The 25,345-nt window shown below is 38.0% G+C and overlaps 1 protein-coding gene across 1 annotated transcript; it reads left to right on the forward strand.

Moving 5' to 3' along the window:
• The first annotated feature begins 2,259 nt into the window (after positions 1-2,259).
• On the forward strand, positions 2,260-22,561 carry LOC114648063 (cytochrome P450 2B4-like). The gene is made up of 9 exons (XM_028796867.2): positions 2,260-2,467; positions 3,977-4,139; positions 8,921-9,070; positions 11,025-11,185; positions 11,287-11,463; positions 15,858-15,999; positions 18,447-18,634; positions 19,165-19,306; positions 22,116-22,561. The coding sequence occupies exons 1-9, from the start codon at positions 2,294-2,296 to the stop codon at positions 22,298-22,300; spliced, it is 1,482 nt and encodes a 493-aa protein (XP_028652700.1). The 5' UTR covers positions 2,260-2,293; the 3' UTR covers positions 22,301-22,561.
• Positions 22,562-25,345: the final 2,784 nt, after the last annotated feature.

Below are 25,345 nucleotides of genomic sequence, written 5' to 3' on the forward strand. Positions count from 1 at the left end.
CACCTGGGCGGCTGTGGCACCACTGGTTCCCGCAGGGAATTCTGGGACTTGGAGTTTGCTACAGCCCTGTTGGGTTCCGTGGGGGCAGCCAGGGGGAGCTGCAAAGCCCTACAATGGACTTTCTCCATACCTGGGAGTGATTCCAGGTAATACTAATGTGCCACCTGAAGCACTCCCAGGATTAGAATAAAAGGACCCACCTCACTACATTTGAGGAGCTGGAGTCGGGAGGATGAAGTACGTAACTTGCAACGGGGAAGTGGAGTTGGAAGGACTGTGAATTACTGTATATGTACTGTGCTGTGCTCTGGGGAGCAAAGAAAAGCTCTTCCCCAGTCTTGAATAAAAGTGTGTTGTGTTCTGGAACTCGTGTCTCTGCCTGTTTGTTTCTGATGTTTTTGCAAAATGTCAGACTGATCTGTTGCCACATTCAAAATGTTGATCAAAATCAAAGTCCTAAATACCAAAAGTAAGTTTGAAAACCAGAAAAGGTTTGTGGGAAGATGATAATGCTAAACTCTCAAAATCATGATGCCTGTAACTATACAAAATGGTGTTGTGGCATTTGGGTACAGTTATTTTATTTTAACAAGAACATGTCTAGATGAAAACAAAGGCAACAATTGAAATCTACTTTAGGAAATCTCAAAAGAACTTAATGACAAAGCACAACAGCAACCATGGTATACAGGCCATAATTCAAATTAAAGACAAATCATCTGCTAGGATGTATAAAAAATTCATTTTATTTGAAATATTCTGAATTGTTAATGGCATTATTTGATCACAAATGCTGCTTATTTCCTTAATGAAACTTTGCTTAAACACACAAGTAACCTTTTATTTGAGACCTCTCTTAATGGTTTTACTTATCTTCCTAAATCACCCATTAGATTCTGATGAGGCAGATGTGGAGTGATTGTTAATAGTTGTCTTCAAATTTCACCAACAAGTGTCAATAATATTACATCTTTTGAGGTCCCAATGTTAGATATTGAATCTGAACAGTTACAGTATATTACTAATTTATTTATTGTTAATTCTTATTCTTAAGTGAGCTAAGCAACCTTTCATCCAAACTATGTATTTATTATTGATTCACTTAATTATTTACATAGATCTGGTAAATATCACCTTCAGTAAAAGTTTCCTTTTTCCAATTGTTTCTGTGGGGTCTGTCCAATTCCGAACATTTCTACATACTGTCATAAGTATACTTTAAATTTAATTATTACAAATGTGATCATTTTTCTTGTATTAATTAAACTTTCAAGGTCATTATTTGATCACCTTATTTATTGCTTCCCTTTTCATTGAGAGGTCAATTTAAAGCTATATGACTTTTAAATAATAATAGTACTTTAAGATTTATTGATATCAAAAAAAATCAAAGCTTGCAATCACATAATATAAATTATCTGTCATACAGCTATTACTTATAAATATGAAAAGGCTTTACTCACAATGAATCTCTTAACACTCATTAGTCTTCTACTGGATTTTTCTTTCTTGGTTAAATATAAGTTAAAATAGGGAGCATCATCATGGCTGAAAAGTGCTTAAAACTGCAGTGAATAGGGATGGGGTGTCATAATCTTTAACACCTTATTTTTCATTCATCAAACGGAGGAGGGCATTCAAGAAAATCTTTGTATTCATTTTCTCCTCTTTAAGCTGGACAACTATTTAAGATGAGAAAATTGGGAAGTCTGCATTCAGTCACAAACGTGAGACTGTAGAGGACTGAGCTTCCTCCACAGAAGAAACCAAACCTGTGATGGAGTAACCAGACTCTTTTAACATTTATTGTTTTCATTAAGGTTGTTACATTCAGCAACCAATGCATTAAATAGGATACCTTGGTGTTCCTCAACCTTTTATCTTGACTTATTATTTCACTATATTTACTATTTACTATCCAAACTTTAGAGCTATCTTATATGTGAATATTTCTTCACCTTAATTATCTTTATTTTAAAAGAAGCAGCTTGTCTCATAATTGCAGTCAAGAGACCATTAAGAGGAGCCATAACCTTTAAGGTTGTTATCAAAAGCTTGCTGGATCTCATCCTATCTGGAGGCATCCCAGAAAAGTGCAGTCCTGCTTCTGCACTCGATAAACTCAATTCACCTCCAGTGCTGACTCATTTCATTATTTTCTTTTGATTTTTTTTTCTTTGTTTGTTTTGGCAGTGATTAGCTATGAACTGTGCCAACTTGGCAGCATTGCCTCTTTAGGATTCTTTATATACCCCGTTCAGATTCAGATTTAACTTCTCCATAACACACCATCATGGATCTATTCAGCACACTGATTCTAGCTGGTGTCTTAATTGGATTGATTTTTATCATGTTCTTAAAAAAATCAAACCTTTATTCTAAGATGCCACCTGGCCCAACACCCCTACCATTAATTGGAAATATGCTTCAGGTGAATAGCAGGACTCCCCATGAGAGCTTCATGAAGGTGAGGACTTGAATTATGGTTGATAGCTGATCATATAGCTTTCACGTATGGGCAGAATATGCCTAATTTTTACATTAAATTCAACGGATTGAAATTAAATGAGAGCTGTTCTCTTTAAGAAAAAACATTTTGAGATATTTAATTCATTTTAATATTAAACTGTAGGTAAGTTTTGTGCATACAGTTTTTTTACACAAGTGTAAAGAAGCTGATCGCCTCTACAGTAAACAGTAATAGGGACTACTAAGGACATACTTAGTTATTTGAAAAATTGTAGAAGATGATGTGCAGTTTAGAATAGAGTGGCTTTAAAAAGAATTCAGGTCCCTTCAGTTTCCATACACTTTATTGTGTTGTAAATTTGATTTTTAATGGATTAAGAGTGCAGAAGGTGAATGGTTCTGAAAACTTTACAGTATCTCAAAATGCATTGCAGATATCTTAAAAGTAAACATTAGAAACTTAGTTAAACTTTTGACAAGAACAGGCCATCAGTCTTATCCATCTAATTTCTCCAAAATAAGATCAGGTTGAGTTTTAAATGTACATAGAGTCCTACTCCCCATCACACTACTTGGTAGTTTACTCCAGGTGCCTATAGTTCTATATGAAAGAATATATTTTGCAAAATCTGGAATGTGAAATTAATTTTAAGATATCTGACATTCAATTTGAGGAATCTCTAAATGTTAGTTCAGTTTACAATACTGGGTAGAGTTTTATTATACAATTGAATGTGGTTTTGCTGTATATTTGGATTAGAAGAGCTTTGAGAAAGGAACCAATACATTTCCAAAATGCAATGGAGACTTTGTTCTTGATCCACATATATAGCAGTACTCTTTTTCTTTCTAATTTCTGGAATTGACATATGCCTTCTAAATATGAAACTGGAACTTTTTAAGTGTTCCAGTAGACGATATTTGATCCCAATATTCAGAAAATGTTTTATTTTTCAGGCATTCTTCTGATACAAGGGCTACAGTTACCCCATGTCTTCTGGAAGGATTTAACATATTAATGTGTGGTGATATGCATCTCTGGGGCATTTTATAGTCCATTGAAGTAATTTGTTGATTGTGTTTAATGTAACAATAAGGTTATATTGCAAACTGGGGTTTATATGAAGAACCATGCGTTTGATGGCATTCGGATTTACAATTCCATTTATCTGTCCTTTGGGTAACTATTATTTATCCTTTCTATACTTTTGCATCACTGATATTTATATTTTGCAATAAATTTTTCTTTGGTCCACATTGTATTATGATGTAGGTACTCTTCAGTCAACTATTATTCCAATAGGGAAGTCTTCTGTTGTAAAGGGATAAACTGACTGAATAGGTTAATTTTATGAATTTGCTTCTTTCATGACAGGGTGACAGGGACTCACGCCTAGTCAATTATGGGATGCCTTCTTATTACAGGGTCAACTCATACTCACAGCCACGTTACCTCTCATTAATGGTTTTACTTGTTTTTCTCTACTGCACACCATGCCATCCACAGCTGAGTGAAACATATGGACCTGTGATGACAGTGTACCTTGGCCCACACCCAGTGGTTGTTTTGGTTGGACTACAGGCAATTCAAGAAGCACTGTTGCAGCAGGCAGATGCATTTTCAGGGAGAGCATGTCTACCGATGTTTAAGAAGATCACAAATGGGTTTGGTAGGTTTTGCAAAAATTATATTTTAGTTTATTTTTGTTTTTTCATCTTTAGTTTTTATTTTTTTATTTTTTGTTATGAATGAAATCACAATGTAGCCACTTCTGCACAAGGTGAACACTGCCATATTTCAATGTTGTTTTGTGTATGTCGCAAAAAATCCCCAACTCAATCAAAAGCAATAATGGTGTTTTCAAATACCCAAAGATGTCTTCTTTCAATTAAATCATAATTTTCCATGCTGTTTGCTCTCTTCAATTAGTAAAAGATGAGAGTTGCACACACACACCCAAAGCCAGGCAGCACATCATAGCTGAGTGAATCTGATTTTATCAAAGATCCCACCTACTGTATGTCACTCCACATACAGTGAAAGACTCATTACTACTAGACGGCTGAGTTTCAGACGTTTCCAGTTTTGTATAGTTGCCTATGATTGGTCATTTGTGATAAACATCACAGCTGTGAGTAAAAGTCAGAAAATATACTGCATATCCGACAGTGCACCTTTATGTATTGTTATACACGAGCTTCTGTGAGAGTGCATGCAGATAGCTTGGTCGTACAATAAGACATGAAGTTTGTACTAGGGAAATGTCTTCTACAAAAATGAGAAAACATATGGCTAAGGAACTCCTGGAAAGGTTACAGAATGTTAGTGATACAGAATATGAAGACCCTGAGTCACAGTTTTAACTCTATTAAGAACAACATGTTTGCTGAAGGTTGCTTTGCTTGATTTGTGAGTACTGCTTAGTATAACTTTGAAGCAATGTGGCTTGCACATTTACAGTTTAAGTGTCATGGGCTTCATTAACAGAGCAGTGCTCTTCCAGTTTCAACTTCTTTGCATACCCGCTTGAATTTTCACATGAGGAGCCCTGTCTCTTTGATCGAATGTCAATGCATGTGTGAACTTTCATGGGGGACCACTCCATGATCAAATGTATTTGTATTGAACTGTGTAATGTTGCTGCTTGCAGTTTCACATGGGAACTCACTTCTTCCATCCAATGTCACTGAATCACACACCACAAATGTTTATGGGGGCTTGCACTTCCATTGAACGTATGTATATCATGCCACATCACTTCGGTTTCACGTGGGAACCCCATTTCCTCTCCCTGACTGGTGTGTGTGTGTATTTTGTTTTTTCTATAAAATACAAAAATATATAACTGTCTTTTAGGTGCAAAAGACTAAATGTTTCCAAAAGGGGACAAAATTATACTACAAAGGGAGTCACCTTTTGCCTGTTTGTTTTTTGGTTGACTGTTAAGTTTGTCACTTCTGCTATTTATGACTCCCCTTTTCGTCCTTATGACCACATCTTTGTTAACTCATCAAACAAGTTTTCATGTTCTAAACAATCATCTTTTATCTCTATTCGGTGCCCACCTTGCATATAAGTTGACTCACAATATTTGTATGTCAGATGTACATCCAGTAACGTATCTTAACAAAAAAACTTAAAATGATAGAGCTAAGTATGTGATCAGTAGGAAACACCAATTGTTAAACCATAATAAATAAATAAGCCTATACTTAAGAAGACAAAAAAGTAATGATTGTTAATTAAATTGTGACTGCATTAAATGTTTAGAATTTTAACCAGCAAGAACTAAAATGACACCAAAAATGTAAATTGGCAGGAATTCCCCTTTATTAAAAAAAGAAGTTGACTGAAAACAAAATAAAATTTTAAAACTTTGCAGCCTTCTAGGATGCTAAGAGAGTAATGGGCTGTGTGATAAAGCCTACACTGGTAGTATGAGGTACAGAGTGGGATCCAGTAAATTTCATGGTCCACATATAAATGTGTACATGGGTTCTAGTTTAGTCTACCCAAAAAGCCACACTGTCCATTGGTATTTTGAGAATAATCTGTAGACCCTACAAACAGAAAATTGATATGAACAAGGGGGGAAAACATGCCAGTGCCACACAGTGTTTTGCTACAAGATGGCAAGGAAAATTATATTATAAGATGGGAGACACTGTGCTATAGGAATCAACCTCCAAAAAGGATTTAGGGGTTTAAGTTAATGTAAAGTTGCCATTGTCAAAGCATGGTGCAGAAGCAATTAAATGTTAGGTTATAACATAAAAACTGTTGAATATAAATCAAGGGATGTTATGCTCAGATTATGTATCACACTAGTGAGACCGCACCTGGAGCATTGTGTGCAGTTGTGGTCAGTACACTACAACAACAACAACAAAAAAAGACATAACAGCACTTGAAGTTGGGCAGAGGAGAGCAATAAAGTGTATCCCAAGACTTAAGAACATGTCCTACGGTAACAGGCTCAGAGAATTAATCATTTTTAGTCTCAAGTAGAGGAGACCTAATCCAAGTCTTCAAAATTCTCAAAGACATTGATAAAGTAGATCCACCAAAAATCTTTCAGCTACATGGCTTTCGTGGACACCAATGAAAATTAAGGACTGAAGCCAAGAAGCTCTTGTTTATGCAAAGATTTTTGGGAATCTGAAACAAACTACCAAGATACAGTATATAGTTAAAGCAGAAACCTTGAGAACCTTTAAAAAAGGATCTGGATGAGATATTTGGACAGCTTAGCTAATTGCTAAACAAACAATCATTATGGACTGAAAGGTTTCCTCTTTTTTGTCAAATTTCTTATGTTCTAATGTTACAATGTTCTAAGAGGGAGACCAGGAGAAAAGGCATAGTCATAAATAGTGAAAAAGGTTTGAAACCGGAAGGTTAAACTATACTGACAACAAAACCAAAATGAGTGGCAAATATCAGAGTTGAAAAATACAGACAAATTATTTCTCTAAAAAAAAGTAAGCAAGGCAAAAAGGGTCTTGGTATCCGCAAACTGAGATGAGGAAGTGAACCTTAGATGACCATCGAATCGTTACACCAAAAGGTCATAGCCTCCAAGGATACACCCATAACAAGTCATGACATTACTCTAAAGATGGGAGGACAAAACAGTGGCAATTGTTATAAGCTAAAAAATGTTGGTGTATATAGAATAATTATAAACGAAAGCTGAAAAAACATTTAGAACTCATTCCTAACATACGCAACCTTAAAGGAATTTTTTTCCCAAAATATTTTTATATGTTGCTTATGCCATGTAGTTTGTAGTGAAGCCTGAGAAAAAGATTTTAATCTCATATTTTTTTCTGGAGAGCAATGACAACAAACTTTTTGTAAGAATGGATATCATGAAAATCAATGTTGAATGACAGCAAACAATATAAAAATGTCCATAAAAAATGTCATATAATCCAAACATCAGGTTATTCAATTGTATGCTCACAATGGACAAAAAAATTGTTAAATAAACACTTCCGAAAATCAGAGCAGTACCTGCAGAGGAAATGTGTTCACATGGTAATGAGCCTTTACATTGAATACAAATCTCCCGACCTACGAATGAGGGGGAGAGGCGGACCTTCAGTTCAAACTTGTTTCCTCTGCATGCACTTCTGTAATTTTCCATAAATATTTATTGAACAATATTTTAGCAAAACATGCATGCATTTTGCGAGACAATTTGATGGTTTGATTAAGTGACAGAAGTAACTTGAGATTTTTCATGCATGTTTTTTAATACTGTTTGCAGTGGTCCAGTGTTTTGTCACCATAGGCTGCCATTCTATTATACACTTTGTTATCTCTTTTCCCAATGAAATCATGAAATCAGTTTTTTTTCTTGACCATCACTATAAACTACAAGTAGCATTATAAAAATCATTTTTGGACGGAGTATTCTACAGAAATCTTAACATCACCATAGAAATACATTTTACATTTTATTAGTAGATGTCCCATGATTTAAGATTTATTCATAGTATATTTCAGTCAGAAGGCCACATGGTTGTTTAGTGGTTTGTGCTGCTACCACACAGTTCCACAGTTCTGGGTTTGATTTATTCTCTTATTTTTGCCTGTGTAGGATATTATGCTTGTATCCATATGGGTCTTTGTCTGGGTTCTCAAGCTGTGCCAGTTAACTGGCAACTCTAAATTTCCTTTGGAACAGTGAGAGTGCACTGCTATAGACTGGCACGTCATTAACAGATGGTTCCAGCCTTGTCTCCAATGCTTCTAGGGTGGGCCCCATTGCTCTGTGATAGTGAACTACATAAGTAGATTTCTGCAATGTATTTGTTCAAATTAAAAACTATGAGGATTGTATATTTTATTATGTAACATACTTGGCATTTATCATTATAAAAATATTTTTTGTGTTTGACTTTTATGTTAATTTTGGGACGGTGGTGTACTAACATTCAGTATCTAGGAGTCACCACTGAATGTGTAATAGGAAATTGTTAATTGTTAGACTAATCACTTCAGTAGGAATGGATACATTCAGAGTGTATATTTTAGATCAAAGTTTCCTTAGGTGAGAATCTTAAGAAGCAAGTTAATGGAACTTAAGCACATAAATTACTTAAACAGCAATTATTGAATTCTAATTCAAAACTTTGTTTGGAAGGACTGTAGGACTCCAGGGTCATATTTGAGGACACTGTTTCATTTTATGATTATCCTTTTAGATTTTCTTTGGGAGTAGTGAATAAAAGAATGCCATTATTTATTGTAGCCTCAGACTGGTCATTCTCTTCAAGTCAAGAGTAAATGAAATATTTTTGTTATGGCATAACAGGCCGTCACATTGATTAAATGAATATCAAACTAACTGCGGTGAAGCAGCTCAAAATGACAGAACTTGATAATTAAAGTGAAAATGTCACTTCAGTATGCTCTATGCATGAGTGTTTCTTCTTTTTGCAGGAGTGGCATTTACTAATGGCGAGAACTGGAAACAGCTTCGCCGGTTTTCTATAACAACACTCAGAGATTATGGAGTAGGTAGGCGTAGTATTGAGGAGTGGATCCAAGAAGAAGCACAAAACCTTGTAAAGGAATTCAAAAAATATCAAGGTAAGCTGAGTTAAAGGAATCCCCCACTCAAAAATTATATATACTGTATATATTTTATATGTTACTTACTTACTTAGTTTGTTATAATGGCCGAGAAACTTTTTAAATCTTATGCAGAACGGAGATAACAAAGTTTCTGATAGCAGAGTCGAAAAGAGCAAACTATGAAAATCTTAAATTGAAAGTCTCACATTTACTCGTGTTGCGTAATCCAAATCTCATGTCATCTAAATGAATGATTTTCAATCACTTCCAAGAAATGTTCTCCTGATGTCTTTATCCAATGCAGCTTACAGCATTTATGATATAATTGTTTACATTTCTTTTGGTTGTTCCAATTGGAGTACAGACAAGTCATGTAACTTGCTTATGGTCATACAGTGTCAGTAGTGGGATTTAAACCCATAACCTTAGGGTTTGATGCCCAGAGCCTCAACCACTACACTGCCTGCCTAAAGTAATTGAAAGGAAGATCATGAGGAGCAGGCACCACTAAGACTTGAACTCAGGATCTCCTGGTTACTACACAGGTGCTTTAATCAGCCAAGCCACAGCACCTGAAAATGAAATGAACTCAAACATGATTGAACATTTAAACTGAAGACCCGCCTCCTCCTCTCAATTATTGGTCCAGACCAATAATATGAATCCTTTATTAAACAAAAAGAAATAACAATCATTACCAAGGGCATTCATTTATGGCACTGACTTCTTTTTATCTAAATCGTGTCAGCTACAGAGCTCACAGTTTGCAGCTTTCATTGCTTTAAAAAGAGGTAGACTCTACACATTTCTGGCATTAAATTTCAGATTTGGCAAGAGGATAAGTGATCTGGGAACCCAAAAGGAAAGTTAATTTTTCCAGTTTTAGATCCAACCAAGAAAAAATGGGCACCTTCTTGTGGTAAGTCTGTCCCCTGGGGCTAGTTAACCCTGCCTGCCACTCAATGGAAGGAGGGGGTGTAGTGTGGTGCAAGAAGCTGGCAAAGTATGCTGAATAGCTGAATGGGTGCAGTGTGGCATGCCAGTGTGACCGCCAAATCAACTGCACAAGAGAGCTCCATAGGCAGTTGTGTCGAGTACGAGAGGCCTATTGGACCACACACATGTCTGTGGAAGGTGCCGACACTCCGGTGATGCTCTGCTGCCTGCACGGAAAAAGCAACAGGTGAGCTTCTAGTTAGTAGAAGCCATGCAAGAACCCAGGAAGAGTTTAGGGAGAGGTTTACCTGAGTAGGGATCAAGAAAGAAGACTAGACCATAGATCCATTTCATATGAGAGCATGCACACGCAGCAGGATTTGAGACCCCATGAAACATGACAGGATTTGAGACTGCCATGGTGCAAACTTGGCAGTGTGCAAGCCTATGGGTGGGGTTGGACAGTTGTCCAAGCGGGATCAGTTACAAACATCCCAAGAGCATATTTAAAACATTGCAAAGGCTAATGAGGGCAGCTTCTGTTGGTGCAGTTAATCAGTGAAGCATGGCTGCCTTCAGCAAGGTCTGCGATAGGGAAGAAGGGGATGTAATGTTCTGGGGTTAAGTCCCCCGATTGTTCAGTGACATGGAGTCAAATACTTGGGAAGGAGAGGCACTGGAAGTGTTATGTAATTTTTCATTTAAATAAATGATTTGGATAGGAATGTAAGTAACAAGCCAGTTAATTTTTCAGTTGATACCAAGCTAGGTGGATTGGCAGATAATCTGGAATCTCTTGAATCTTTACAGAGGGACTTGGAGAGTTTATAGACTTGAGCAGATTTGTGGCAGTTTAAATTTAATGTAAATAAATGTATAGTATTACATGTAGGAAGTAAAAATGTTAGGTTTGAATGCGTAATGGGAGATCTGAAAATCAAATGTACATCTTAGAGCGCAATATTTTTAAAGGATTTCTTAAATTTCTCTTTTCTGTACCCAATAATCATAAGAGCTTGTTTGAAAATTTCAGGTTCTCCCTTAGACCCTAAAGTCATTCTAAGCTGTGCTGTTTGCAATGTCATCTGCTCTGTTCTTTATGGAAAACGTTTTGAATATAAGAGTGCCATTTTCACTCACTTGGTGTCTGTAGTTTCCACAGTGGTTGCTCTCATTAGTACCCCGATGACACAGGTAAAAAAATATATTTATGTTTACTTATTAAACTATTCCAATGAAACTGCATGGTGCATGATTTGCTTCTCATTTCTTATTTTTATATCCTTTCTCTCCAGTTGTACAACATATTTCCTAACCTGTGTAAATTCCTGCCTGGATCTCATAAAGAATTGTTCAAACAAATAGATGAAATGAACATCACAATCAAATCAATGATTTTAGAATGCAGTAAAAATTTGAGCAATGACAGCCCTCAGAATTTTGTCGACAGTTTCCTTCTTAAAATGAAAGAGGTAATGTATCACAAATGCATGACAGTTACTGGGTGGGAGAGGATGGAGAGATGATCATCTACCAATTTAGAAGTATCTTCTTTTCATAAATGTTACTGAAATTATTACATCTACAAACAGGTTGACCAGAAAAAATCTTGTATTGCAACAGGGTGAGAACTTGATATAAGGGGCCCAACACTTAAAAAGAACAAGAGAAACCTTAAGGCTAAATGCCATTTTAGCTCAGCTAGCTGATTGTCTTGGTTTATCAGTCTACAGGAGAATTAGAAACAGCAGCGTTACGTTTGTGATCATTGAAAAATCGTTTTAAGCTCTGATCACTGTTATGTGAGTGAACTGAGATATTTAAATGAATAAACAGTGATTAAGTGTTATAAGGGAGACAAAAGAGGTCATTATGACTCCTAGAGTTTAATAAATAATTAACTTTTTGGACTAATTCTATAATCTAGTCCTAAACCTGAACCTGATTGCTGCTGAAAAGTAATCAGATTTAAGAAACACCTACAGTGGCTTGTGCAACTGCTTTGCAGACCCAGAATTACAGGTAAAATCCCTGCTTGGGCACCACCCAAGCTACAAACACATGCAGATCAGGTTAACTGGGAAAGTCTAAATTGGCCCTGTGAGGGGGTGGATGTGTTATATAATTGCTTGGCACCCTCATTAACAGACAATGTATACTTAATGCTGTAAGGACAGCCTCCAGCCCTCTTTGACCAGTATTGGAATAAGCAGGTTTTGGGAAAAAAAATGAATGAATGTTTCTAGAAAAACAGCCCACTTGCTCTTAGTGTTCCAGGCTAGAATTCCAATAGTCTTACTACTGTCCATGTATTCCTGAGCCTATTTACTTAATCTCAGTGAATCAGAGGAGTTGTGTTGCACTCCCATGAACTCAAGTCATGTAGTCTGGAATACCCAGCATCTCATTCAGACCAGTCTGCAACTCTCTCCAACAACATTAAACATGTCTGATGTTGTCTGAAATCATACAGGTGAGCTGCATGTATGTAGTAACTGAAAACCAATGAACACTCAGCCAGATGTACAATGCATATAATGCAGCTATGAGGAAGATAAGGAATGGGGAGCAAAAGAAAAGAACCAACGCTGAAACAGGTTCATGACTCGTTCGTGACCCCATATAATGTAAAGCAAAAAAACACATTAAATGATATTTTCACAAAGAACAGTAGCGTCTTTTCAGTTGAGAGTACAAAGAAGTGACAGCAATGGCAGGGTTTGCGGTCATATATGTTCCAGGCAGAAAGGGGAGGGTCCAAGAGGTCAGACAGCGGAAGTGATGTCAGCAGTGGCAGGGCTGTCAATCACATGTTCTGCAGAGGGAGAAAGAGAGAAGGCATCAGACAACAGCACCTGCTCCTGGTTCAACAGGAACATTACCATCATCAGAGCCCTTAAACTGTCTCACAAGCACACGTGCATGATGGGGGAATTCGGACTTTGCAAACAGAAGAGTCTGATGTCTCATATTTTACTTACCATGATGGAATAGAAAACGGTAAAAGTGCTGAGATTGTAGCTGAACACTCTGCACCTGTAAAGCATTCAACAATACTGTATAGCACCGTCTGTCACAAAAATGGGTGCACTCATAATATTTTGTAAATGTAACACATGGCTAGAAAGTCATCAAACAGAGTCACTTAATTTGTCATCCCTTGTAATTTTTAGATGTGTAATCTAACATCCTGAGGTGATGAGATCAGCAATTTCAGTCGTTATCTGCTTAAGAGAGAATGAAAGATCTTATTCATGAGGACTGTGTGCTCTTTAGATAGATAGATAGATAGATAGATAGATAGATAGATAGATAGATAGATAGATAGATAGATAGATAGATAGATAGATAGATAGATAGATAGATAGATAGATAGATAGATAGATAGATAGATAGATAGATAGATAGATAGATAGATAGATAGATAGATAGATAGCTGTCAGGAGGTGTACCATCCTCTAGTGTTTCCTCACTGGCCTCTCTGTGTCACTTTGTAGACCTGAATTAAACAGGATCACAGTAAGAGACATTGAAGAATAACGATTAGTTTGAGCTACTCAGTTGAATGAAAGCACAAAACCTCTTAATGTATTCACCTTGCAATTAGCATTTCATTAAATCTAAACCAATATTTGTTCATCCATGGTACAAAATTTTAAAATCTAAAAAACTAAAGGAAACTGTTTTTCAGGCCTATTAAAATATGTCACTAATAATGTTACTTAATTTAAAAGTTTCTTAATCATCCATGCATCTATTTTCCAACCCGCTGAATCCGAACACAGGGTCACGGGGGTCTGCTGGAGCCAATCCCAGCCAACACAAGGCACAAGGCAGGAACCAATCCCGGGCAGGGTGCCAACCCACCGCAGGACACACACAAACACACCCACCAAGCACACACTAGGGCCAATTTAGAATTGCCAATCCACCTAACCTGCATGTCTTTGGACTGTGGGAGGAAACAGGAGCGCCCGGAGGAAACCCACGCAGACACGTGGAGAACATGCAAACTCCACGCAGGGAGGACCCGGGAAGCGAACCCAGGTCCCCAGATCTCCCAACTGCGAGGCAGCAGCGCTACCCACTGCGCCACCTAACAGTCAATGCAAAATCATGAATTATTTTGGTTTCTGTTATATATTAAATCGTGTATTTCTATTGAATGAAAGCATTTCTAAATCGCTCATCTGCTCCTGAATTTTTCATGAATGACACGTTTCCCTGCAACTCAAGACAATCAGTTTTCTATACTGAAACTGTACAGAATCGCAACTTATTTTAGAAATTAAAATTGGAAGATAGGATGAGGTTGAAATATACAAGCCAAAGTCATTACTAGGAGTCAAAGAAACTAATAAACAAGGCCTAGGGTATGAAACAATAATCATGGCCAAGGAACAAAGTGAAAAGATTATAAAGCAAATGTGCACATCGCCAGAGCTAAGATGTATGGCAAAAATCGTAGTCAGGACCAACAAAGAATTTGTAACCAGAGAGCTTATATATCCACAAACTTAGTGTCACAGGAGGCTGGGGGTGGTACCCAGCCGGGACAACCAGGAGGATCAGAGGAGGGCTTACGCCTGCCCCAGACTGACCTGGTGGCTTTGGGGACCACTGGAACAGAGCTTAGAAGCTCAATCCTATAGGGGCCCGTGGTCACCGCCAGGGGGCGCCCCAATGCCTATGGAGCCCTGGCCCTCAGCACTTCCGCCACACCCGGAAGTGCTGGGGGGAAGAAGACCAGGGACACCCGGAGTGCTTCTGGGTGCGCAGCCGGTACTTCCGTCACACTGGGGAGTGCCAATGGATGCTAATCGGGAGGCACCTGGAACACATCTGGGTATGTATAAAAGGGGCCGCCTCCCCCCATTCGAGGGCTGGAGTCGGGAGTGCAGGGGACGAAGTCTTGATGGAGAGGAGTGGAGGTGGACCTGAAGAGGCAAAGGCATTGGCATTGTGAGGCCTGGACTTTTGGGGGAGTTTTGGGGTTGTGTATGTTTCACTTGTAGATAATAGTTGTATAATAAACGTGAGGTGGTGCTTTAAACATGTCGACCTGTCTGTGTCCGGGATGCCTTTCACATTAGACAAACTAAGATTTTCAAGGGGTTGATGATGTTTATACCCCTTGATCTCTGCTGTTATGCCATCTGTGACCCTTGATATCACCCCTAAAATCTAAATAGCAACTGTCAACACTAAAGAGTACTGCTAACAAAGTTGCCAGTGTCAGAAAATAAAGGGCTGGAAAAATTATGAAGAATGCATGTAGTCAGGAAAGCATTCAGGTGTCAGTAACCAGAAAGACAGATCCTAGAGAAATGACAAAACAAGAACCAGGGATCATAAGTCAAAGGAATGCAAGGTCATAAACACAGAAATTCAAGTGCAAAGCAAAGTACAGAAAGATTTTTGTTTCTAGAAATTTGGAAAATTATGCGGATATACCAGATGGTCTAAATATCCCTGCAGTAAATACCCTGTAGCAACCCGAAATTGTGTCCACACTACAAGAGTTTAATATGGTGTTGCAGTAAAACAGCAAATAATTCATATTAATTAGTTGATTATAGAACTTTAAAACATGAGAATGAAATAATAATCCCTGAGGTCAGATGAGCTTATGAGAAAAATGTGTAGAAGAAACAAGAAATGTATAGGTTTTAGGTATCACTACGGTATACGGAGTCCTACAATGGTGGTGCGCACAGGAAAAACAAAACAATGCCAAGGAATAATGTAAAAAGTAATTAACATAAGTAAAAATGCATTGAAACAAAAAATAAATGGTATTTCTAAAATTATTTTTAGAACCCTTTGGTTTGAAAAATGCATGCCTTTCTTTCCATTTTTTTTTAAGGAAAAAGAAAATCCCAATAGCTCTTTCACCTATGACGATTTACTGGGAACCATTAATAATCTCTTTATGGCTGGCACAGAGACTACAAGCACCACTTTACGATATGGACTGATGCTTCTCATCAAGTACCCCCATATCCAAGGTAGGTGTTTTAGAATTTCTTAGTAAGCAAGTTTATTTTATTCTGTATGTATAAAACCAACCCATAACAGAACAAGATGCAGAGGACAGAGAGATATGGAAGAAGATGATCAGCTGTGGCAACCCCTAACAGGAGCAGCCGAAAGAAGAAGAAGAAGAGGTATAAAACCAACCCATCCCAGCACTGAAACACATGGCTATGGGTATCCAGTGAAAACGTTTTTGGAACAACATCATGTCTTAATTTTACATCTCATGTTTACTTTACTGTCTATCGGTAATTATGAACATATTATACTATATGTTGGTTTGTTTTCCATTAATATTCTGATAGCCATGTGCAGTACTCCCATCCATTATCTGTACCTAACCATGCATCTTGGCAACATCAGCACCATTACCGATTACACACCAAATACTGAAAGATAAGAACCACCAACTGACCCTACCCACATGTGGTTCTTTAATCCTCTTCAAACAAAGGAAACATCTCAGTTCATAGATTTGTACTGTGATGAATTACTAGTGGTCAGCCATGAACACACAATGTCTGTTTCAGAAGCTGTCCCTTTACAGTGTGAGCTAATAGGTAGTATTGTTGCAGCATGAGCTAATAGGAGAACAGAGTCTGCAGGTTGTGGCTGACAATATTAGTTCACACCATATGAGACCTCCTTCTGAGCCAGATATTGTGGGTTTGCGGCTCACCAGAGTGCAAATCTGCAAACTGAGATTCTTCATAGTGTGAGTCCACAGCAATCCACTTGGTGACAATAAGTGGGATTTGCATTGTGGATGGGTGGAGTGTAGTGGTATGTGGTAAAGTGTATTTAGGGGTGTGACAGTGTGCAGCTGTTTAAGTATAAACAGTGCACTTAGCCTCAGGAGGGACATAAGTGAGCATGGTAGCATGGATATCTCAGTAGCATTCATAGGCAATGCTGGTCAACACATCCAATGAGTGTCAGCATTCAGTCTTTTAACACTTTGAACTTGATGTGCAAGTTAAGTCATATCTCATTGAGTCTGTTAAAATGTGACATGTGAGACAAGTCATATCTCAGTATATAACCATTACAGATGCAGCCAGCTTGCTGGTGAGTTTTGCTATCGCATCTCAGTTACCTACTGTAGTGCTGCCATTTAGTGGATAGCCATAGAATTATTTTTTTTTGATGGCAACAGTTCGTGGAAAATAGTGCTATAAATAGAGAGTCCATAGTTATTTCACTGCAAAAAAGGTATAAAGCTGTTGATGTTTTGAAACAACTAGCTTTACTGCAAGATTAATATTTTGATGATAAAGACAATGGTCGAGATAGTGAGAATCAGTTGAATAAACATGTAGGCTCTGGTACTGATGGTGTTTCTTCATCTTAAGCTGTCCGACTTGTCACAGCTATCAGGCCAGCACTACGTTGGCATTTTGCAGCCCACCGAGCTAAAAAACAGTCACCAACTACCAAATGTGTTGTATGTAACAAGTGTGGACAGTGCAAAGAAATGTATTATATTTGCAGCACATGATCTCCTAAGCCTGCACTCTGTGTGGTGCTATGCTTCAAATTATTCCAATGGAGACTTTTAATTATGCTACTGGTGAAAATTAAATAATTAAGAGATTTTTTACATTTTTGATGGAGTTAATATTAATAAAACAGTTGCTTTCTATATATTTATGAGTTTCGATAGCGTACATTACTTATCACATATGCATCAAACTGTACTGCAGTCTCCTGGTAATCAATGGTTCAGCAGTCAATGTGTTAAGGTTACATTGCTACAGCTCAAACATCTCAAAGCGTATATATCGGTCTTCTCAGTGATCGTGGTTTCTCTGCAGCTGCTTATTAAAGATTCTGGCATTAAGCTGCTGAATTTCAATTTTGAGATGGCTAAGGGGAACATGCCTTTCTGTCAAATGTCATTTTGATAGACCATATCAGTACATTTTACAAAATAAAGGTATCCAGTGGTTCAAGTGCCTTGCGTTTTATGTACTGTATGTGGAAAGTCTAGAAAATAACAATTAGAACTTGACCTTTCTTAAAATATAATTTTGCTATGTGCTATGTTTGGAGATTGACATTTTCCTAATCCTTTCAATCTGTGTGTCTTCTGTGACATCTGGCTGCTCCTCTGCATTCTGCAAAAAGCCCCTTTTTGCAAGGTTGCCTACTTTGATGTTTCTGAACTAACAACTTCTCTTTCTGTGTGGGTTAGAAACACTGATACTACAGGCATACAAAAGTTCAAATTAGAGGGAAAAAAAACTAAAAAAACAGAACAGTTTAACAATATTTTTAACATCTGTACCTTCATTGCAACTTTAAATACTTGTAACATCTAAAATATGAAAATGAGAAAGACTCCACAACAGTAATAAAAAAGGACTTTAGCTAAAAAATATAAACTACTGTACTTCTGTGTCTACTTTAATCTTTTAAGAAAATATTCAAAAAGAGATTGAAGCTGTCATTGGTCATGAGCGTAGCCCCTGTATGGAGGATCGGAAGAAGATGCCATTCACGGATGCTGTAATTCACGAGATCCAGAGGTTTAGTGATCTGCTGCCTTTGAATGTAATCCACACCACCACCAAAGACACCATTTTTCGAGGATACTTCATTCCAGCGGTGAGGGGCTCTGATTTCATTTTTGATTTATCATCTTAGATTTGCTGTTAAAAAATACTCAAGGGGACCTAGTACTTGTTACATTAAATCCTTCAAACCAACCTCTTCCCCTCTCACATGGAGTTCTATTTGTCTTTATCCAGAGGATGAAAACAATAAAAACATGTCAGAATACACAGATTTACACCCAATGGCAGCAACAATGGAAATACATTATATAAGAATATTATGTCAATTACTGAATGTGACATCAGGTGCCCATTACAAATGGAGCTCTCTTCACACAGGAGAGCTTATTAGATCGCTACAATATGTAGTGACACTCCAGATGCTTGCAATCTGAAGCTACTGTGTGCCCTGACTGAAAGGTCATGTCTCTTTTTCAGTCCACTTACCTGCAGATTGACTATCATGTTCTTAGGTTAACAGATTGTGGTGACTGCCACTCCTCACACCATAATCCTACCCAAATCCTAAAATAATAGTGATGCTAATGTGGAAGTCTTTTGTTGTTTCTCATCATGATACAGGGTACCATGGTGGCCCCTTTGCTTCATTCATTGCTGTTTGACAAGACATTGTGGGAATCTCCTAACTCCTTCAATCCTGGTCACTTTTTGGATGAGCATGGTCACTTCAAAATGAATCCCGCATTCCTTCCATTTTCTACAGGTACACACATATTTGTTATCTTCTGTCATTTTTATAAGTTTAATATTTATACCTTTGAATAGTGATGTGGCTCCTGTGTTTAAATTTTGCCCTGTATTTTCATATTTTGCCCGTACCGATATAGAAAAACTAATGCTAAAATGCTCAGGATTAGATAGATAGATAGATAGATAGATAGATAGATAGATAGATAGATAGATAGATAGATAGATAGATAGATAGATAGATAGATAGATAGATAGATAGATAGATAGATAGATAGATAGATAGATAGATAGATAGATAGATAGATAGATAGATAGATAGATAGATAGATAGATACTTTATTAATCCCAAAGGGAAATTCACATTCTTCAGCAGCAGCATACTGATACAATAAATAATAGTAAATTAAAGAATGATAATAATGCAGGTGAAAAACAGACAATAACTATGTATAATATTAAATGTTAATGTTTACCCCCCCCCGGATGGAATTGAAGAGTCGCATAGTTTGGGGGAGGAACGATCTCCTCAATCTGTCAGTGGAGCAGGACAGTGACAGCAGTCTGTCGCTGAAGCTGCTCTTCTGTCTGGAGATGATACTATTAAGTGGATGCAGTGGATTCTCCATAATTGATAGGAGCCTGCTGAGCACCCTTTGCTCTGCCACAGATGTTAAACTGTCCAGCTCCATGCCAACAATAGAGCTTGCCTTCCTCACCAGTTTGTCCAGACGTGAGGCGTCTTTCCTCTTAATGCTGCCTCCCCAGCACACCACTGCGTAGAAGAGGGCGCTCGCCACAACTGTCTGATAGAACATCTGCAGCATCTTATTGCAGATGTTGAAGGACGCCAGCTTTCTAAGGTAGTATAACCGGCTCTGTCCTTTCTTGCACAGCGCATCAGTATTGGCAGTCCAGTCTAATTTATCATCCAGCTGCACTCCCAGATATTTATAGGTCTGCACCCTCTGCATACAGTCACCTCTGATGATCACGGGGTCCATGAGGGGCCTGGTCCTCCTAAAATCCACCACCAGCTCCTTGGTTTTGCTGGTGTTCAGGTGTAGGTGGTTTGAGTCGCACCATTTAACAAAGTCATTGATTAGGTTCCTATACTCCTCCTCCAGCCCATTCCTGATGCAGCCCACGATAGCAGTGTCATCAGCGAACTTTTGCACATGTTATTTTATTATTAAGGTTTTTTTTTTTTTTTGCACATAACTCCGAGTTGTATTGGAAGTCTGATGTATATAGGCTGAACAGGACCGGAGAAAGTACAGTCCCCTGTGGCGCTCCTGTGTTGCTGACCACAATGTCAGATGTGCAGTTCCCAAGACGCACATACTGAGGTCTGTCTTTAAGATAGTCCATGATCCATGCCACTAGGTATGAATCTAATCCCATCTCTGTCAGCTTGTCCCTAAGGAGCAGAGGTTGGATTGTGTTGAAGGCGCTAGAGAAGTCTAGAAACATAATTCTTACAGCACCACTGCCTCTGTCCAAGTGGGAGAGGGATCGGTGTAGCATATAGATGATGGCATCCTCTGCTCCCACCTTCTCCTGATATGCAAACTGCAGAAGGTCAAGGGCGTGTTGAACCTGTGGCCTAAGATGGTGAAGCAGCAGCCTCTCCATGGTCTTCATCACATGTGATGTCAGAGCAACAGGCCGAAAGTCATTCAGCTCACTAGGACGTGATACCTTTGGGACTGGGGTGATACAAGATGTTTTCCAAAGCCTCGGGACTCTCCCCTGTTCCAGGCTCAGGTTGAAGATGCGCTGTAGAGGACCCCTCAGCTCCGATGCACAGACCTTCAGCAGTCATGGCGATACTCCATCTGGACCCGCTGCTTTGCTGGCACGAAGTCTCCTCAGCTCTCTGCTCACTTGCGCTGTTGTAATTATGGGTGGGGTGTCTTTCCTATACTGTATCAGCAGAAGGATGTGTGGAGGGTGTAATACTCCGAGGTGAGGATTATGGTGTAGTCCCTTCCCCATTTAGTGTTTTAATTTGTTCTGATCCTCTAACTGTACTTAACAAAACATGATAACCCACCATAATAACCCAGATGATAGCAACATAATTAACAAATAACTAACACACAAACACAGTCCAGTTACCAGATGGAGATAATGATGAAGAAAAGTGGTTAACAGCAAAATTTTTCAAAGCTTTTTCCTGCAGGTGATCTCATTCACTAAATATTTTCCTGAAATTTTTGTTATCCCCAGAACCAGCATGATAATAATAAAGCTGGTCCTAGCAGTAGGTAATATGCTGGATTAACCAGTATACCAGATGAAATTCTTCTTCCTGTATGTATTTAATAAGAATTGTTTAACTGGTATGCAAAAATTTTGCATAAAACTTGCAAACATATTTAAACACAAGTTGTGCATGCAGAAAGAAACTGGAAAGGTGTTGGTATAGTTATGTTTTAAAGGTAATGTCTTTTTGAATAAACGTGTATGTGACCTGTGACCCTACTCCTTTAATAATGTTACCCAGAATGCTATGCACTTTAAGCAAGCTCCACTTTCATTCACGAGAAGATTTTCTGGTGGTGGTTCATTTAATAATAATTTAGTAAAAATACATGCATTTAGGACTTTGTGGGCATATGACTGGATGACTTGATATATGGATTATGCAACACTTGTCGCAAAAGATTTTTTTCATGAGCTTTTTGATATTGTTTACTGTTGTTCAGAGTTGGTTGCCACAGATGTCTCTTCTGTCAGAAGCTTTCTTATGTCCATTTTCATGGAAACATTAAGAAGGAAAACTACTGCTTTTATTTATTTATTTTTTAATTTATTTTTAGGAAAGAGAGTCTGTATAGGTGAACACCTGGCCCGCACAGAGATTTTCCTATTTATGACCTCCCTGCTGCAGAACTTTTCTTTCCGTTCCATCGTGGATCCAGAGCTCGTCAACATTACTCCAGATGAAAGTTCTTTTGTAAAAGTGCCACGGTCTTACAAACTCCTGGTATGCCCTCACCAATGACAGCTGAACACTGAAACCTTTAGAAAATCAACAAAATTCACCTTATGTTCTGTCTTCATTTGTTCCAAGGCTCTTATATCTGTGTCTTTGTGTTCTGAGGTATTGTGTAGCAGTGTTTAATCTGTATGGCCACACAAGCCAGGCATTGTGCAGAAAGCACAACTGGTCAGGATTCACATGTGTCACACCAGTTCACATACCTGCCAATGTTTTTGTATTAGAAAACGGTCTTCATATCAAAATAAACCATTTTGGGACAAATGGTGCTTTTCAATATGTGGAAATCCTCAAGGAACTACATATGTCTAGTCTAAGCAAATCGAGATTAAGATGAGACATGTCAACACATGTCTCCCAATATGGAGGATAAACTATGAAACTAACAGGTTTTCATGTTGAACAAGTAGCCATGAACCAAGAGCAACACTCAAACAGGTGGGATGGAGTCACTAGTGGTGTCTCCATATATGTATTAATGCTACAAACAACAACAACAGAGTAATAACATGATGTGTGCTTTCTACCAAGGAATGAATCTGGCCTTAGTGTCAATGGTGTAACTTGGGAGATAAGATAGGCTGAGAAATATCACACAGCAATGTAAATACCACTGAGAACACATTGAATTTAACAAATTGAGAAAGCTAATCACCTATCCCTAAAGGTGAAAGGAGGAAAAAAAAATCACCAAAGTTTTACACGCGGGTATTACCTATCATCTGTCAAATGCCAGAGGGTGTCATAAGGATGATCCAAGAGAGTGAATCTATGACATGTCTACAAGACTTACTATTTAAAAAAGATTGAGATAGATAGATAGATAGATAGATAGATAGATAGATAGATAGATAGATAGATAGATAGATAGATAGATAGATAGATAGATAGATAGATAGATAGATAGATAGATAGATAGATAGATAGATAGATAGATAGATAGATAGATAGATAGATAGATAGATAGATAGATAGATAGATAGATAGATAGATAGAACTTTATTTGTTCTCAGATGGAAATTTTATTTGGCTTTTTATAAAAGTTTGATAAATGGAATGAATAAAAGGAAAGAAAACTTAATAAAAAAGAAAACTTCTAATTTGGCTAAAGCTAAAAGACCAGTCACAGTTTAAAAGTGTATTGTTATTGGTATAAAGAGGTCCCAGTAGTGTTTCTTGAAAGACTTCTGTTGAATAAATCGCTGGCTAAAAGTACTCATTGTTAGTGTGTCAGAGTGGGGATGTGCAGCATTGATCATAGTGGTGATCAACTTTTCTTCATTTTCACCTCCACTACTGTCTCCAGCGGCTCAAGAGTGTGTTTCAAAACTCAGCATGCCTTCTTAATCACCTTGTTGATTCAGTGGGCCTATCTAGAAGTGATGTTTGCAGCCAGCACAACACAGAGCATAAAATCGTATTGGCCATCACGGAGTTGAGAAAGATGTGTAGGATGTCACTACCTACATTAAACAAACACAGTCTACTAAGGAAAAAAAAGCCTGCTCTGCCCTTTCTTCCCTAATTTCTTTGTGTTATAAGACAAGTCCAGCATATCATTGATGTGGACCACCAGGTACTTGCAGCAATGTCCAACCTCTACATCCAAACTCTGAATAGCTGTTCTTTGGTGTTGCAGATGTTAAGTTTGCACAAAGTTCTCCACCTGACTGCTACTCTCTGTCTCATGCCCCAATTAGTGCAGGAACATCTGAGAATTTCTGCAAATGATATGACCTGATGCTATGCTCCTAGTCCAAGGTATAGAGAGTAAAGAGAAAAGGAGACAGAAATGTTGAGTTTTATTGTCATTTATGCCCAGTACAATAAAATTCTTACCTGTATGTCTCCCAATAATACCAACAAGTGAAATAATAATAATAATAAATACAACATCATACATTGCATTGTACTGTACATATTGTATGTGACAAGAAACATTTAGTATGAATGCCTGTTAAGCAGCCTTATAACCTGTACAGTGGCAGATCTATGTTTTTGTAGAACAGTCACGTTTACCCCTAGAGCAGTGTTTCCCAACCTTGTTTGAGCCACAGCAAATATTTTACAGTACATTAGAAAAATCCCACAGTGCACCACCAAACAAAAATGTCACAAAAAGTATATGTGATGAAATATAATGATCTTCTAGTTTCAATTTACTCACAATTTACTTACTCAGTGTGAAACCTGGGCCTGTTTAGTTGAACACGACTCTGATATACACACAGGAATTGAAGAAAGACACACAAAGATCTTCTTCAACAGCTCTGAGTCTCTCTCTTTTTTGGTTTTTATAGCAGTCATGCTTGAAAAGCCAAGCTCGCATAGGTAGGTTGTGGAAAATGGGAGAAGGGCTGAAATAGCTCTGCTTGCCAGAATGGGGAACTCCTTAGCAGCAGTCAGCCAAAAACTGTCCAAAGGTAGATCAGCAAAGCTCAGCTTTAAACCACGATTTTCTCTCAGTACAGTTATTTCCTCCTGCTCCTGCAAAGTCATGTCTTTCCAACTGCGGTTGAGCTGTATGGGTTCCTAACCCAGTCAAGGCAATCAGTGGAAACTAAAGGGAAATAAAATGACAATTTCTGTTCAAGAGTTTTCAAATGCTTGCCTATTGTCTCACACAGTGCAGCAATGTTGATACCTTGTCATTTCTGGATGTGTGGGAACATGTCAAGGTTGGCACTTTCCAAATGTTGTTGCCACAGCTGCCTACCTTTGAAGGAAATCCATTTATTTTATCTGCTCTTATGAGCAGGTTTTCATTTCGGCCTTGCATCCGTGTGTTCAGGTCTTTGAAATGTTTAAATATATCCGCCAGACATGCCAGTCTTGCAAGTTACTCATCACTTGAAAGCAACTTAGCGTCATCACACCTCTCATTTGTCAAAAATACTTTTAGTTCCTTCCGCATCTCATAAATAAATAAAACTTTGCCACGGGATAAGCACCGGCCCTCCGTATGCGGCAATAGCACTTTATGCTCTGCTCCCATTTCTTCACACAATGATGCAAACATGCGACTTTTTACAGGTTTTGTCTTTGCAA

Source organism: Erpetoichthys calabaricus, chromosome 1 (assembly GCF_900747795.2).
Source record: "Erpetoichthys calabaricus chromosome 1, fErpCal1.3, whole genome shotgun sequence".
In the NCBI taxonomy this organism is placed as follows: Eukaryota; Metazoa; Chordata; class Cladistia; order Polypteriformes; family Polypteridae; genus Erpetoichthys; species Erpetoichthys calabaricus.

What these genes read in the sequence shown, in the direction of transcription:
- LOC114648063 (XM_028796867.2), top strand. Translation starts at nt 2,294, where the DNA reads ATGGATCTATTCAGCACACTGATTCTAGCTGGTGTCTTAATTGGATTG. An exon ending in TTAGTACCCCGATGACACAG is followed by an intron (nt 11,186 to 11,286) that starts GTAAAAAAATAT and finishes CTTTCTCTCCAG; the next exon opens with TTGTACAACATATTTCCTAA. An exon ending in TCCTTCTTAAAATGAAAGAG is followed by an intron (nt 11,464 to 15,857) that starts GTAATGTATCAC and finishes TTTTTTTTTAAG; the next exon opens with GAAAAAGAAAATCCCAATAG.